Source organism: Tiliqua scincoides, chromosome 5 (assembly GCF_035046505.1).
Source record: "Tiliqua scincoides isolate rTilSci1 chromosome 5, rTilSci1.hap2, whole genome shotgun sequence".
In the NCBI taxonomy this organism is placed as follows: domain Eukaryota; kingdom Metazoa; phylum Chordata; class Lepidosauria; order Squamata; family Scincidae; genus Tiliqua; species Tiliqua scincoides.
Window position 1 is genome coordinate 125,506,787 of NC_089825.1, and position 16,196 is coordinate 125,522,982.

The 16,196-nt window shown below is 45.6% G+C and overlaps 1 protein-coding gene across 1 annotated transcript; it reads left to right on the forward strand.

Annotated features, from left to right (window-relative positions):
- Positions 1–7,829: 7,829 nt before the first annotated feature.
- Positions 7,830–15,831, forward strand: CTF1 (cardiotrophin 1). Its single transcript, XM_066631114.1, has 3 exons — positions 7,830–7,946; positions 12,649–12,776; positions 13,412–15,831. Exons 1-3 carry the CDS (start codon positions 7,931–7,933, stop codon positions 13,862–13,864), a joined length of 597 nt encoding a protein of 198 aa, XP_066487211.1. The 5' UTR covers positions 7,830–7,930; the 3' UTR covers positions 13,865–15,831.
- The last annotated feature ends 365 nt before the right edge of the window (positions 15,832–16,196 follow it).

A 16,196-nucleotide genomic window follows, 5' to 3' on the forward strand; every position in this document is an offset into this window, starting at 1 on the left:
CATATACTGCTTTTGACAAAAGGTTCACAAAGTAGTTTACACAGCATAATAAATAAATCATTCACTCTTCATAGAGCTCACAATGACAAAAAAAATAGGCACAAAAGCGACACCAGCAAACAAGAAATGGGGTGCATTTGTTCCAGTTTGGACAGTTCTCTGATTGCCCAAGCAAGCCTGCAAGTGATGGGAGGGAACCAGGTGCCATTTCCTTTTATCTTCATGCCAGGGCCAAAATTGGAAGAATCTGTTGCCACCACAAAGACAGGCAGAGAAAGACCGTCTTCAAAATCATCCCTCCCAGTTACATGGAAAATTTCCCACATGCCTACACAATAGCCAGGTCCAAGAGGCCTGGGCTTCGCTCAGTCAGCCACATGCAGGCAAAGCATTAATATGTAAAAGCAAGTGATTAAAATTCAAGGGCAGCAGCTTGGATAATACAAGGAGGCAAGAATAAAACAAGTGCCCAGATGTGGGTATTAGCAAAAACACAAGCAACTGAATATTAACAAACTCAAAAGCAAGAATAATTCCTGAATACATCTAAATCTCACTGTTTCCTCTCTGGTAGTTACTCAAGGACAGGTTGAAGCATCCATCACATCTTCTGATCTCCAAGTGGCAGGTATGATCTTGGCCATGCACAGAAGCAATGTCTGAAGGAACCAAGATGGAACACCTCCAAGCATCCTTGGGTGTGACCTTAAGAAATGCAGGGTAGATAATGTCACTGGTCCAAAACAACTTGTCTGCATGCAGCTAGAGATAGGATTTTAAAAATGAAACAGAACATTCAAAAAAGAGCTTGAAATATTCTTGAGCAGAGCATACCCCCCCACCTCCCCCCCACCACTGCGGACCTGCTATGGTCTGACAAACAATACAAGTAGTCCCTTCTGACACTCCTCCAGCCCCGTGGCCAAAAAGCAGACCCTTCACATATACCTAAGCCAAAAGCCAAAAGCAGCAGACTTCAGGCAAACTTACACCCCTAGACAACAGCTGTGCAGAGAACCCAACCAGGTAGCAGAGAAGGATGTTGAGGCCATGGAAGAACTTCCAAAGGAGAGTCTTCAGGGACTAGCATGCATATGGTTCCAAAGCAGTTTCCCATCCAGGCCACTTACGGCCTCAGGACCACAGAGCTTCAGGACCAAGGGCTGTGTTATCAGGCCTCAGAACAACACAGCAAGGGCTAACCTCCACACCATGTCAAAGGAAGCTAGATACTTGCCCAGATACTATGCTAGAAACTTATGGTTTTAGCATAAGCGAAGGAAATACCACGTCAACAGCATCGTCCTTGACAGCCAGCGTGGTGGGATGTTTAGAAATATTGGTTTAAATATAACAGCTCTGTGTTCAAATCCTTATTTAGCTGCAAACTTACAGGGAGATCTTAGACTGGTCAGTCTACACACCTACCAGGTTTGTTGCGAGGACAAAAGTGGCCGGGTGACCATGTGTGCCATCCTGAACTGAGAGTAAGGTGAACAGTTTAATAAACAAACAACATTCTGCTGAGCCCCTGTGGAGGACAGAACAAGTGTGAGAATTCAGGCTCCCAGGCTGTTCTCAGTGCCCCCTCCTTGCTCCCCACAGATCTCAGACAAGAATTTTAATTCTTCCACTCTGAAATGTGGTTTTCACTTCCTTTGTAAATGTCAGGAGGGGGAAAACCCCACAGCACAACCAGCTTCCTGAAGGAAAATAGCCAACAGAATTTTAAATGGCTTAAAGGCATTTTTTCTAACAAGGCCGATGGCATTCACTCAACATTCTGGTTTGGCTGCAGTGCCCATCCACCCCACCCTGGCCTCTCTCCCTGCCTCCTAAAGTTGAAGCAAGGACCCTAGAGTCCAGGCCCCTGAGGGCCCTCTCAGCTCATTGTACCCCACCTCTTCGAAAGCCTCCAGCTTTTTTACTGCTCTGAGCTTCTGTGATATTAAATCAGACGACCAATCAATCAGTAGTCAACAGGTTATGCAAAATCCCTCATATCATTTCTGGAAGAAAACTGTCAGATAATAAGGCAGTAAACATGACCAGTGTCTCCCCAGCACCACCAGCAAGCCAAGAGGCCCCACCTTAATGCTGGGATAACACAAGCTGTGCCTCGTTGCTGGTACAAGTAATAAAAATGATACAGTATTGCATATTTACATAGCACTTATTGAGGAGTTAATATGTCTCATGTGCATGGTTTCACTCAGTGCTGGCTTCAGGTTGCTGGTGGGTCTGGGACAAAGCCCTACACTGAACCCCCAAGGCAGCTCCTGCTCGCCCCATACTGAGACAATGGTGCAACTTCTGCCAATGGGACTGAGGATACTCAGGTACTGGTTAGCCCAATTCTGAAGCTCATGGGCCCCTGGCAATTGCCCTACCTGGCCAATCCCTTATGGCATCTGATTTCTGTAATCTTTACTATAGGCCTGTAAGGCCTCATCAATATAATGGCCCCCGTCAATCATCAATATAATGACCCCCATTTGCAGATGTGGATTGAGATGGAGAAAGCAGCTTACCTATGGTCACTAAGTGAGTGCTAAAAGACTCTTGTGAATCAATATAAAAAGACTCAAACCTCAGTGGTATGTTGGACCATGTTTTTGCCGCTGCCAGCTCCTTTTGTTAAAAACTCAACAACTGGCCAGGTAAGACCCTTTCCTGATCAGCTGGCAACTCTCCTCAGTAGGTATTTATACATTTTATTTACACACACACACACACACACACACACACACACACACACGCTTACTCAGGCCCACTACAAACGTATTGGAATGGATTAGTGTTCCTCTTTTTAAATGTATTTATATAATTGCACATATAATAGGAAAAAATATTTCAACAGTACAATGCAGTGCACACATGTATGGGGGGGGGGAGAGCTCCATAATAGTTATTTCATAAACATGTTTTACCCTGTCTTTCTTCTTTAAATAGTGACATCCAAAGCAGTGAACACTAGATAAATATAAAACATAAATACATATGCATTCCAAACTTCTAAGTTTGAGTCAACCTTGAAAAATCATTGTCTGCTCCAAAAAGTTGATTTGCTGTTTGTGCTGCAACTAGACCCCAATGTTCAATTTAACTTGAGATCTTTGATAAAACTAGGAGCTGAAATAATAGGACTCCATGTGGTGCAGTCAGGGGTGGTGCCCAGGGGTCGGCCAGATGGGACACTGGCTACAGGCATTAGAGAGCCACCTGGCCAGGCTGACCCCTGAACTCTCCATACAGTGGTGATGCCAGGGGGCAGGCAGTGGGCACTATAGGAGCCACAATGCAAAGCCCCAGCAACCTTGGACCAGCACTGGGGGTAGTGGTTAGTTAGTATGTTGGCTCAGGACTTGGGTTCAAATCCTTGCTGAGCTAGGAAGCTCACTGGATGACCTTGGGCCAATCACCACTTTGGCCAGTCACCAACTCAGCCTAATACACCTCACAGGGTTGTTGAAATGATGACAGGGGAAACTACCATACAAACTGCCTTAAACTCCTCAAAGGAAGGAACTATTAAATAAATGTAGTTAATTATGTTAACTAAGACCATCCATTCCCACACCCTTTGCAGTTAATTATGTTAACTAAAAGCATCCATTCCCACACTGTTCTCCATCCAAAGGAATTGCCTGTGTTTCTCAGTGTCTAACAAACATGAACCTTGCAGCTGCTAAGTGATGTGCAGCCCAATCCTGGCCACATTTACTCAGAAAAAAGTGAATCCCATCAAGTTCAAAGGTTTCCTTTGAAGTAAGGAAGCAAAGGGTTGCAGTCCAACTAATGATCCATTTTCTAGGGACAGTTACGTTGCACAAAGCTGAGCAAGACTGTCTCATGGCCACTGTACGCCAAACACATCTTGGACGTAATTTTGAGATATTGTTTTCCATAGATTATTTAAGATGCAGCCATCACCAACCGAGGAGGAATGGACTAGCCAAACTACTGTTGTCACAAAACCAGCAGCTGTGTAGGTTTTTGGTCTTTTCCAAGGGGTACCATGCCAGAACATGGAGATGCCAAAGGTTGAGTCTGGGACCTTTGGCATTTCAAACACAGGCCCATCCACAGAGCTACTGTCCCTCCCCAAAAGAATTCCCAGAGGGAGACAATGACCAGATTTGTAGGCTTCCTGGAATCTCTAATTGGTGTTGTGTGGTTAGGGCATCAAGTGTAAAATGGGAGAGTTCAACTCAGCCACACACTAGAAAGGAAGAAAGAAGATGTCAAGAAGCAGCAAGGGGGCTGGACTACCAAATTGTGCATGATGAGGAAGTCCCAAAGTCTGCAAAGTCCCAAAGTCCAGTTTTAAGGTGGAATGCAACAATCATGTTTGTTCTTTTTGCATGACAAGGGTGGGCAGAAGTTAGACCAGAAGTGGCCTCTTAGTGGACCACACTGACCAATTTCTGGCAACCAGTTACCTGCTGGAATTCTTGCAAAGAGTGCTAAAGTAGGTGGACCATGATCAAACCAGCAATGGGCCTAGTATATCCATAAGCAAAAGCACACACACACATTTAGCAGATTGCTTTTTTATACGTTTAAAACACTTTAGTGAACTACCAGGAGACCTAGACCGCAACAACAATGTAGATAATGCAAGATTGCAATGTAGATGATGCAGGATTGAAGCCAGCCTAGTTCTGCTGCAGGAGAACTTAGTAAAAGCCCAAGCAAGCTAAGGGAAAATGCCTGAGCTTGGCTAAAATACACAAAGAAAAGTTTTCATTAATGTATGCAGTAACCATTAATGCCAATTGAAGCTGAGATGTTCGCCCACAGATCCAGCCCCCAAAGTCCTCCCTGCATTAAACCCAGGGAACTTTGCACACTGACTGGAGTAATTTACCATAGTATACTGTACAAAGCGAAGGCATCTTACTTTACACCATCTAGCTAGATGCTTCCTTGCTTAAGGGTGCAATCCTAACCAACTTTCCAGCACTGGCATAGCTGTGCCAGTGGGGCATGTGCCGCATCCTGCAGTTAGGGGGCAGACACGGAGGCCTCCTCAAGGTAAGGCAATGCTTGTTCCCTTACCTCAGAGCTGCATTGCCCTTATGTCAGTGCTGGAAAGTGGGTTAGGATTGCACCCTAAGGTCATACTTAAAGGAAGCCCCACTCTTTGCAGTTGCTGGTGAGCAAGTGGGTGCCCCTCTCTGAGCACCCAACAAATGGGTCACTCAGGCAACTGACAGAGAACAAGGCACACTTCCTGTGGGGTTGCCATTCCAGATAGGCAGAGAAGCGAAATCCACTCCCAGAACATGTTTGGGGAATAATAGAGCTTCCAAACAAAGGCTCCTTGCAAAGGATGCCCTAGCAGCTTTTTAGGGGCCTGAACTTAAAAGGAGTTACTGGGGGGAATTTAAAGTGTCCAAGAATACGGGGGGGGGGGGGGGCGGGGCGGGAGAAGAACTGGGGAAATAAGGCATTCATCACAGTCCCATTATACTGAATGCGGCTTACTTCTGAGTAAGGAAGTATGGATTGTGCTGTGATTGGTGGGTTCAGTTTAAGGAACAACCATTGTGATCAAAAGTTCTGTATAACTGGAAAGCTTATATATGCTGACATTGCACATACAACATTAAGAGTGAAACTGGGTATAGGCACAACCAATTAGTGATCGAATCCCACCAATCCGTCCACTGAAAATAAGGGGTGGAAAAACTGTGGCCTTGGGTGCACAACCCATGATATTTGTGAGTTAAGTACATACATGTGCCTAATGGCCCCCCCTCCACAAGCAAATTTCAAAAAGATGTGTGTGTGAACCAGATCCAGGAAATGAGCTTTTTTAAAGAAGTGAAAGGTATTTATTTCTAATCAGAGCTTTTAATATTTATTACAGTAAGCTGACTGGAGTTTATTTTTCCCCGGCATCTGATTTACTGTAAAAGGTAAATTCTATATTGATTATTTTTATGAGAGTTTGATGGCATTTTACTGTTTTATGGCTCTGTTTGTCCTGAAATTAACCACCTTGGATATATCTAGGATGGCAGATTCACACATTCACACAGCAGCCTTGTGTCCCTCCAAGGAGAAAGGCGGGGTATAAATAAAGTAAATAAATAAATAAATAAATTCTCAGATTCTAAAAAATAGCTTCTGTGGATGCCAGTGCATGCCCATTCTCTGGTTACCCAAAATTGTTCCTCCAGCAATTCATAACTAACAATCACTGAAGAAGTAAGAATCACTTTCCTGGTTGAGAGTAACAGCCTTGACATCCCCAGTATTCTGTATTGACCAGCAGCTGGCCTAGATGAACTGGTGATCTGTTTGTTGGTTATTACATATTTATCCTGCTGCTTTTCCATAACTGAACACAGAGTGGGAGAGGCTAACAGTCCAAGTCTATGTATCAAGGACGTGCAGTGGGTCGCAAGGCTCTGCCTCCCCACCGGTGTCCTTTGAAAAGCGCTGCTGCCTGGGAGGTGTGCAAGCACTCTCAACCTATGCACCCATGGTGGTGCACACCACCCTTCCCTGCCTCCTTGATCACCCTAGACCCTGCTATGCATGTCTATTCAGAAGTTCAATTGTGTTCAATGGGGATTACTCTCAGGAGAGTGTTACAGCAGTCTAAGTAGATGCTTTCGACTGCAATCTTATACACACTCACCCTAAGAGTGAGCCCCATTGAGTGCAATGGGAATTACCAGTACTTCTTGGTAGTACAAACGTATAGGCTTGCACTAGTTGAAATATTAGCATTAGCTTACTTCTAGACATGTGAAGGTTTGGTTGACACAATCCTATGCGCCCTTGTGTGATGAACACATTCAGCCTGCACCGCTTGAGTTGAATCACTCATTAAAAGCCCATTTCTGCCCAGCCCACAGGGTGTACACATTTGATCCCTGTTGTGTATATGCAATGTTGGGGGGAAATGGCTTAAAGGCTTTGGTCCTATTTTCATCGCATTTGCATTCAGAAAACACCACCCATGCAGACTTTCCGCTCACACAGAACTCTTTGTCAGTTGGAAAATGCACCTTGCCAGGAGCAAGGGAAAGGGGTGACACTGGCAACCCTGCGCAAGGGAGGCTTCTCTGCCTGGTAAAGATGGAAGCATTTAACCCATATCTGCCCGGCCCACAGGTGTACACATTTGATCCCTGTGGTGTATATGCAACATTGGGCAGAAATGGCTTAAAGCAGCCATTTTCAACCACTGCGCTTTGGCACACTGGTGTGCCAGGAGTGGTCCACAGGAGTGCCACAGGAATTTGGGGAAAGGTCATTTATTAGTAGGGCCAATGGGGGATGTGTGTGGCAGCATGGTGTGCCTTGTCAATTGTCACAAACCTGATGGAGTGCCTTGACAATTTTAGTGCCTTGTCAGTATTCTGGGAGATGAAAAAGGTTGAAAATGGCTGGCTTAAAGGCTTTGACCCTGTTTTCCTTGCACTGGTGTCCAGAAAACGCCAGCGGGGCAGACTTTCTGCTCACACAGAACTCTCTGTCAGTTGGAAGACGCAGCTTGCCAGGAGCAGGGAATGGCTTCTGAGTGTGTGGCAGAGATGGGAGCATTTCAGGTCCTTCTGCCTGCCTGGGGCAGCACAGGGAGGAAGCCCAGGCAGCCCCCTCCCACCCTCCATCCCTGCTCCTGAGCCCCCCCCGCCCGTGCGGAGGGATGCGCCCCCAGCCCTGCCCTGCCCTCGCTCGCTGCCAAGCGTGGAGGGGAGAGGGGAGGCGGGGGAGGGGGATTAGCTTGCCCTGTTCCGGGAAGCAGGCGGCTGGCGTGTGATCTCAGGCTCCTGGAATGCGCGGGGCGCTCCGGATCCCGGGACGCAGCAGCAGCAGCAGCAGGAGGAGGGGATCGCACGCCTATAAAAGTGCCGGGAGGAAGGCAGGTACGGCAACAAGTGGAGGCGGGCTGAGGACCCGGCAGCGCAGCATGGAGGTGCTCCCAGGTAGGGGGGAGCCGGTCCCCGTGCAGGCGCCAGCTGTTCCAGCGGGGGGGGGAGTTAAGGGGGGCAGAAAGTTTGCAGAGCTGATCAAAGTTGGTAGCATGGAAAGGGGGGAGCAATGGTGAGCCCCCCTTCTTGCCCTTCCTCTGTGCCAAGCAGCGGCTTGATCTGTAGAGACTGGCAGGTGTCTTCTGTCAATCAAGCCACTGCTAAAGGCATAGGAGCAGAATAAGCTGTTTTCTTTTGGTCATTTGGTAACCTGAAAAAAAAGGTTGAGAAAAGCTGTGTTGGGACAGGCATGGCAAGTGGAATGGGGAAAAATAGGGGGGGGGCTGAAACCTGATTTTGCCTTCAGCTGCTCCTCACCTCCCACCTGCCCAGAGAAATCAACCTCATGTTTGCACGTGTGATTCCCAGGAGGGCCTTGGGTGGCTCAGCAGTGACATGGTGGGTGGTGAAGTTTTCCATTCATTACGGTTCTTCCTTCAGTGGTGGGGAAGCTTCCATGGGCTCAAATTGTGCCTGCCATGCGGTTGTTGGAAGTCCAGAGCTCTGCTGGGGGCTTAAAGGGGGCATCCTTCTGCCTCCCTACCCACAATTAGGATTCTGTCACTTCTATGCAACAGCCTGGGCTGAGCCTGCTGTACTATTTACCGCTGGCTGCTCTATTTCCAGGTAGGTAGAAGAAAGTTAAAGTTCTGCACCAGCAGAGTCCAGCCAGTGTGACTTTTGCTCAGATTAATGTAGCGTGTTCAAGGTCAGCAGCCTTGGCCTCTGTGTGAATGAATCCAGAACAGTTGGTCTTGCTGAGTGACAAATCAGAAGGTCTCTGGGCCAGATCTTGCCTCTGCTGTGAACTCACTAGGAGGTCTTGGATGTCATGCATGCAACCTTGTTTTTCCATATGCAATATGAGTATAACAATTGGCCTGTCTTGCAGGGTTGTCGTCAAGACGATGTAGGTGAAGTGCTTGAAATGTTTGAAAGAGCATAAATATGTGAAAAGGAAAGTTTTGTTCCTTGTTCTCTACTTTGAACTGGTGAACAGGAAGCCCCACCTCAAATTGGAAATTGCAAGAATACCTACCCTGTTTAATGACTAGTTAAACTTGTACCAAGTGTCTTTGAATAGGTACCCCAAGAGTGTAAATTTCCTAGGCTTAACTCTGGCTCTTATTCCCCTGCACTCTTTATGCAGTAACTTAATCTGCAACCCTGAGCAGGCAGGTATGTGCTGGCAACTGTTTTGATGTTGATTTGGGGTGGGGGGAGTTGTAACTCAATGGTAGAGTGCATACTTAGCAAGGAACCGGTCTTGGGCTCAGTCCCCTGCACCTAGGAAAATATCTCTCTCTAAAGTCTTGGGGAGCTGCAACCAGTCAGGTGAGATGACACTGAGCTAGATGGAGCAGTAGCAGAACTCTGTAGAAGATGGCTTCATCGGTGCTCTTCTGCAAATCCAGCTGTTATGAATGGCACGTGAGCAGGTCAAGCAGTTTTTCTAGTCAGCTGGTAATCCTTGATGGGGGGGGGGGTGAGTGCTTAAAGAAGAACTCCCGGGGTTTAAGATCCAGAGATAGAATGTATATATATATTGTTTCAGAAGCTAGTTAAGTTTAAGAGAGGGAGAGGGAGGGAGAGAGAATGCAGCCTTACATTTTCAAAAATATTTGGCCTGTGCAGCTTGTGACCCTTGGCTCACCGGCTTGTGTTCAGGGCCTGCCAGGTGCTCTCCTTGCCCTGCTTTGGCAAACCATCACAAGCAATCAAGGTGGGAGCAACACATGGTGGCTGAGCCTGACTAATTGCTCAGACTGGTTCCTGCTGCACAACTTGCATTGTGGTTAACAGCAGAAGCTTGTAAATGTGGTTAAATCAGACATGGAATGGATTATTGTGGAGAGGCAGGAAGGGAGCAATGATGGATGTGGGCTGGGGCAGCTCCTTGAAGCTAGAGCAGTTGGGAAGTGATTCTTCTAACCTTGAGAAGCTCCACAAATTCTTGCTGGCCTGCTTGCCTGTGTGTGTGTGTACATGCGTGCGAGCTTTCAACAGCCTGAAAGGGAGCTAATTTTCTTTTAGTTAGGAAAGCACTCTTGCCCAATGCTTGGAGGTGGGTTACCACTGGGCTTTCCCTACTGCAGGTGACCCAGCAAATTGCTTGCATGAGTTTCTGCTCACCTCCCACTACAAGGTCAACTGTGACTACTTCTGCTTGCCACTTTTCTAACCCTGACAGGAGAGGGTTAAGCTCCTCCTTCTCTAGGCATGCCAGTTCCTTAACTATAAAACTCCAGCAGTCTCTCCCAGGAGGCCAATGAATGCAAGATAATCTCTGGGGCTGGAGTTAATTATTTACTCGGTGAGTCTCAGAAGGAACTTCCTCTTGTTGGATAATAGGAAGCTGGTGATGGAGCACCTGCTTGACATTTAGAATGGCCAGGTGAAATTCTTGGCATTTCCTGTAGAAAGATCCTCCCAGCTAATGACATGAACTGTTAGAAAAGCACCAAGTTCCATATACAGCAGTCTTCTTTCTGTTCCAAGAACAAGATGCTAATAAGCAGCGCATGATAAAAGTAACAGCCCTCCCCTGAATTTATTTCCAACATCTTATACTCTGAGGCATAGTGCTTCTGATAATAGGGCTTCCATTTCACTATTGCAAACATTGATTTATATATACACTTGTAGGGATTTGTCCACTTTCTCTGTCATTTTTAAGGTCATCAAAGGTAGACACTCAGAATCATGACATCTCATGGCAGGAAATTTCATGTGTTAATTGGAAATATTTTATATTTTACAAACATTTATATACCACCTTTCTATTAAAAGTAGTCTACAAAGTGGTTTACATAGCTAAATAAAATGGTTCTCTGTCCCCAGAGAGCTTGCAATCTAAAAGGAGCCACAGGCAACAGCTGATGGAAAGGATTCTGAGGAAAGAGGGAGAGTTTCTTCCCCCCCCCCCAAATATAAGAACAACTTTAAAAGGTTCCTCTGTGTCCAATTAGCAGTTTTATCCCACCTTTCAATGAATGCCGGCTTAAAGAGTCTTCATAAGTCACCCCTGTAACTGAAAGAGAAAAATGAGCCCTAACATAAGACCCAAGACAAGAGATGCAAAATTTACATATACTGTATGTGATATGGAACATTTCAGTCTTGAAATATCAATTATGATGAGATGTTTTTGACTAGTTTGTTCCAATACAATTTAGGTTGGTTCCAACCTTGGTAGTAAAATATAATCTTGGGGGGGGGGGGAAGAACCCCCTCCATTCTGCTGGTATAGTGTATTGCAGAGTCTTTTCAACTGGTCCTGGAAAGGACATCCATTGATTTTTACTATTTCAATTCTTGTAGGGAGCTTAACCCAGCTTTGAGTGAAAATGTTCAAGGCAGCAAACATTTGTGCAAGACCTTCAACAATGAAACCAAATGTCACCATTTCAGTAACTATCTGTATCTCTGTCTTCCATCCCTACACTTCTTTAAGCTAAATAGCCCCAAACTCTTCAGGCTTCCCTCCTCTGGAAGATGCTCCAAAGTAATACACTCTGAATGTTTATTCTTCAATAAATGTGCTAGTCTTTAAGATGCCACAAGACTGATGATTTTGTTGCTATGTTGAGCCATTTCAAACATAGGTTCTCCTTTCCCAGCTTTGATACCTGCCTCCTGAGACTAAATAGCTAGCAGTGGTTTTGAAAAAAATAAAATACTAGCCTGGACAAGCCTGTATATAATATGTAGACATCAGTAATGAGTTCAGCATTTGGCTCTCTGCATCCCCTTGTCTAAGCCAAAAGATCTTTGTACTGCTGCAGACCTCAGAAACAGATTGCCAAATCATTAGCTGCCACTCTCAGTCCAAGGAGCTTAAACACACTCTTAAAGTTCCCATGTAGTCCCTTTTCCTGGACTCATGAGTTCTCTTTCCTTGACCTAAAACATCCTGCTACTTTGTGTTTTGGGTGGGGGGTGGGGGTGCGGTAGAGTGAATACCACACTGTCTGGTTGTGGAAGCTCATGCTTTAATAAACAGAAGAGGGTGTGGAGGGGGAAATTCTTGGAAGGATGGGGAGGATGAGCTTAGAGAAACTGACATGCTGGTTATTATAAGTTGGGTATGGACAGATGCCCCAAAAGAAAGGAGCAAAGGGAAATCTGTTTATCTTCTGAGGGTGGGGGGGATGCAGAGGCTCTGATTTGGATTCTCATCGTAGGATATGGGGATGCTGGGCTTGCTTCTGGTGTTGGTAATATGTTCTGTAGGGTTTCCTCTTTCAAACACTTCACAGTTATAACCTCAAATTGTGCAATTACGGCAGTCCTTCAAAGTACATTTGTGAAAAAAAATTCTGTACTTGGGTACAAACTTCCAAAGTACAAAATATATGTGTATATTGCACATTTCTGTAGAGTGGTGATGTACCTAAACTGTAGCTCCCCCCCCCCCACTTGAAACACATACAAACCATGATGGATAAAGGGGTAAATTATCACATATCTTAGAACATCAGAATTGAATTTTGGTCTTTCCTGCTCTTGAGGCCCTGCTGTACCTTGGTGAGTCAGTCATATTTCCTGCACTACTTCTCCCACCTGTGAAAGATGACCCAAGGGCTTGGTGAGAGTTATCAGTGGCAGGTCCAGATGTGTGCATGTGTCTTAACTTGTAGCCCACTTCTGTTTGCAGTGGACTTTGCAAAGCGCCTCTCCTCCTCATCCTCTCGTTCCCAGCAAGAATTGGCAATCAAGATTAAAAAAACACACAATCTGACCATCGTCCTGCAAAATGGCTCAAAACGGCTGTTAAAGGAATATGTGAGTATTGAAAATGTGCAAGATGACTTAATGGGGGGATGTAGCCATATTCCCTGAAGATTGGCATGGGGGAGAATTTGGGAAGGTATTACTCTTTTTGGACTTCAGTCATGTGGAATTATTTTGGGGATATGGTAGAAACATGGATCCTTAAACTGTGTCTCTTTATATTTTAAAAAGTGGAATGGAGCAAGAGTCTGACCCGAAAGAGTAATTTCAAGCACATAACAAGGTTCTTGTTCTGTGGGTAGAGTAAAATGGGTGTGGAAGGATAGGTGGTGGCAGCTCTGCATATGCTCCAATGCACTTGTGTAATTTTTTTTCTTGCCCTGGGGGGAAAAATGTCCAAAACAAATTTGGAGGTAGAGGTTCTTTTTTCTACCCACACACTCAGGTTATAATATGTTAAGACTGCACTCTGCCGCAGATCGCACTGGTTCACCTTCGTAGAAACTATAGTGACTGGCCCAACAATTGTATCTCAGATTACTGTGAGAATGGACTTCCTCATGCTTGCTACTCTGTTGGGGGGAGGTGAAACGTCATGACCAGGAAGCATTGCTCCACTTCTGAAGATCCCAGGTGTCCTGGCCTCAAGGCGGAATTGTCCTGACTCTGTGTCTTTCTCTTCTCAGATAACTTGCCAGGGCCCCCCCTTTGGGACTCCCAGTTTCAGTGCTTCCATCACACCCTTCCCAGGGCTGCCCTTGCCATCCCTTTCTGCCAAGGCTCGGCTGGACCTTAGTGATGCTGAACGACTGCAAGAGGATGCCCTGGCCTTTTCCAACTTGCCAGCTTTCTTGACAACTGTACTGCGTCAACAGACTTTGCTGAACCCTACAGCCACAGATCTGCACCAGCAGCTTGACACTTCACAGATGCAGTGCCTTGGTCTGGCAAACAACCTTAAATCCATCATGGCCTCCATGGGCATTATGCCTGGCCCAGCAGTGCCAGCTGAGCCACCAGAGGAGGGCAGTACTTTTGCCATGAAAACGGTTGGCTACCAGATTTGCCAACTCTACCAAGTCTGGGCCAGTCAAAGTCAGGAGGACCTGGCCTTATTGGTTGCCAAATACCCTGTCTGAACTTGTCCCCTGCCACTGTGGCTGTGACTACTTGCCTACAGCCAGTAGGGAGGAGTGTTGCATAGTGTGTGTCTCAACCCCCATTGTCCATGTTTCCTCTGAGGAAAAAAGAGGAAGTCTTGTGTTGACTCCTTGATGGACTGGAGATAATGAATTGCTCCCCTATTCTGGGGAAGTGTTTTTCATACTGTGCCCCTCAGCCTAACCCTGCTGCAACACCAAACTAGCCAACTTGTCATCTCCTGTATCTTCCCCTTTTGTATTCCTCCTTTGATGCAAGCATGCTGAGGGAGGAACATCTGGGGGCAAGTGGGTGATGAAGAAGATGGGTGGTGAAGCAAAACATTTCCAGTAGGAGCTAGAAGCCTTGCAGAAGTACTGCTGCTTATTGCTGTGAGGCGAGAAAGATGGCTGCTCCCATTTGGGGGGAAAGTGCCTGTGAACCACAGGGCAGCCATTTTACGAGAGGCACTTGTCCACTGAATGTGGAAAAGGAAGAGCAGCAGGTTCCTTGTGGGCCAGCCAGTGTAGGAGGGTGAACAGGTTTGACTTTTGAATGGAGAGCAAAAGCAGGCTGCCAAGGTGTCTGGCGCCAGTTGGTTGAAAAACTGTTCAGACAAGTTTGGCTTCTCGATGCAGAGGGGATCTTCTTTCCCCATAACACTAAGAAACTGACTCTTGCTTCTAAAACTCTCTTGAACAAATCTGCTGTCTTCATTCTGAGATTTTTTTTTGGGGGGGGGGAAGCTGGTGTCTCCACTCTTCCTGTACAGGCTGTGTCTGATGGAAACCCAACAGGTGTAGCCATTCCTGTCCTGAAGGTGGTAGGTATATACCTGTTGAAGTTCTGCCTCTCAGTGTTAGAGGTACGGACAGGCAGGGTCTCTCTTCTGGTTCAGAGCATATGTTCCGGATATAGAGACATTTCAGTTTCTACTGTGTAGGATTTACATAGCTGCAAGATAATTGTATTAATATGGTTAATATTATGGTTGTTGATGGGGATCATGCAGCTCTTGGGAATTTCTTGTCCACTTTAGCAGTGGGAGTGCCTGGGGCCACATCAGTCTGCCTGTCCTAGTTCACCTGATGATGTGGGGCAGCCTGCTTGGAAGTGTGTTGAGACTAACCACTTGTATGTCCCACCCTTGTCCTTCTTTGGGCTCCCTTTAAAGACAGTCTGGGAACTATGACTGGTATAAAGTGATAGTTGCAGGAATACTAATCTATATGTAAATATGGCAAGAGGCACTTTCCTCTTATATTTAGCAGGGGGGAGAGTAACTATCCCTCTTCACCCCAGCACAGTGTCTTTTCTAGTGACTGTTTGCTGGTGTTCATCTTTTTAGATTGTGAGCCCTTTGGGGACAGGGAGCCATTTAATTATTTGATTTCTGTCTGCAGACCGTTCTGTGAACTTTTTGTTTAAAAGTGGTATATAAATATTGTTGATGATGATACTGATTGAAATGTGATGCCTGGACCAGATTGCTTTGATCCTCCCAACAGTACTGGTTAACTGTTTATTTCTGGGTGCAGGTATTAAAGGTTTGAATAGCCTGGGACCAGGTCACCTCCAGGGCCCCCTTTGCCTGTACAAATCTGCCAGAGATCTAAAAGTAGCATGGAAGGTTCTGCTTTGTGGTTCACTTCTATTGTCAGTGTAGCTGTCTGGTAATAGATTTGGGACCTTCTTGATGTTAGCACCACTCCTATGGCATACCTCCCAGGGAAGATCCAGCAAGTACTCTGTTCAGATGTGCTTTAGAGATCTTTGTGTTCAGGCAAGTGTGTGTTGAGAAGTCTTAAGCTGCTTGTTTATATTATTGATGTTGTCTTACTGAGTTCTGAATAGTTGTGTATTTATCTTTATGTCAGCACAATTTTGGTGTAAAAAAACAGAGTAGAAGTAAAATCATATTATACTTTGTGTGTTTTTTTAGACATTACTGCAAGATAATTTGTATTTTGTTAACTAAGATGAATAATAAAATATTTTTGTAGGACATATAGCTGTTGTAAAGTCTTCTACTAGTGTAGTAATGGACATATGTAGCCCAAATTTTCTATGAAGGCTCATGCAGATTACTTTTCAACCTATTCACTATTGGCTTGCTTGTTCTCTTATTGGGTGGGAGGATTGCCAGGTTAGACGCATCCAAAATATGAAATTTGAGGCAAGAACTAGTAATGTCATAAGGCTACCAACCCTTGAAAAATGGAGAAGGAGGTTGGGTGGGGGAATCTCCAAAATGTAGAGCTTAACATTTGCCATCAGTCTGTGCTCAAAGAAAGGACCACAGCAGCTGGGAAAATTGGGTCACTTCAGGCA

Excerpts from the sequence above, each read along its gene's own strand:
- CTF1 (XM_066631114.1), top strand. Across the intron at positions 12,777-13,411 it reads AACGGCTGTTAAAGGAATAT|ATAACTTGCCAGGGCCCCCC; the intron begins GTGAGTATTGAA and ends TTCTCTTCTCAG.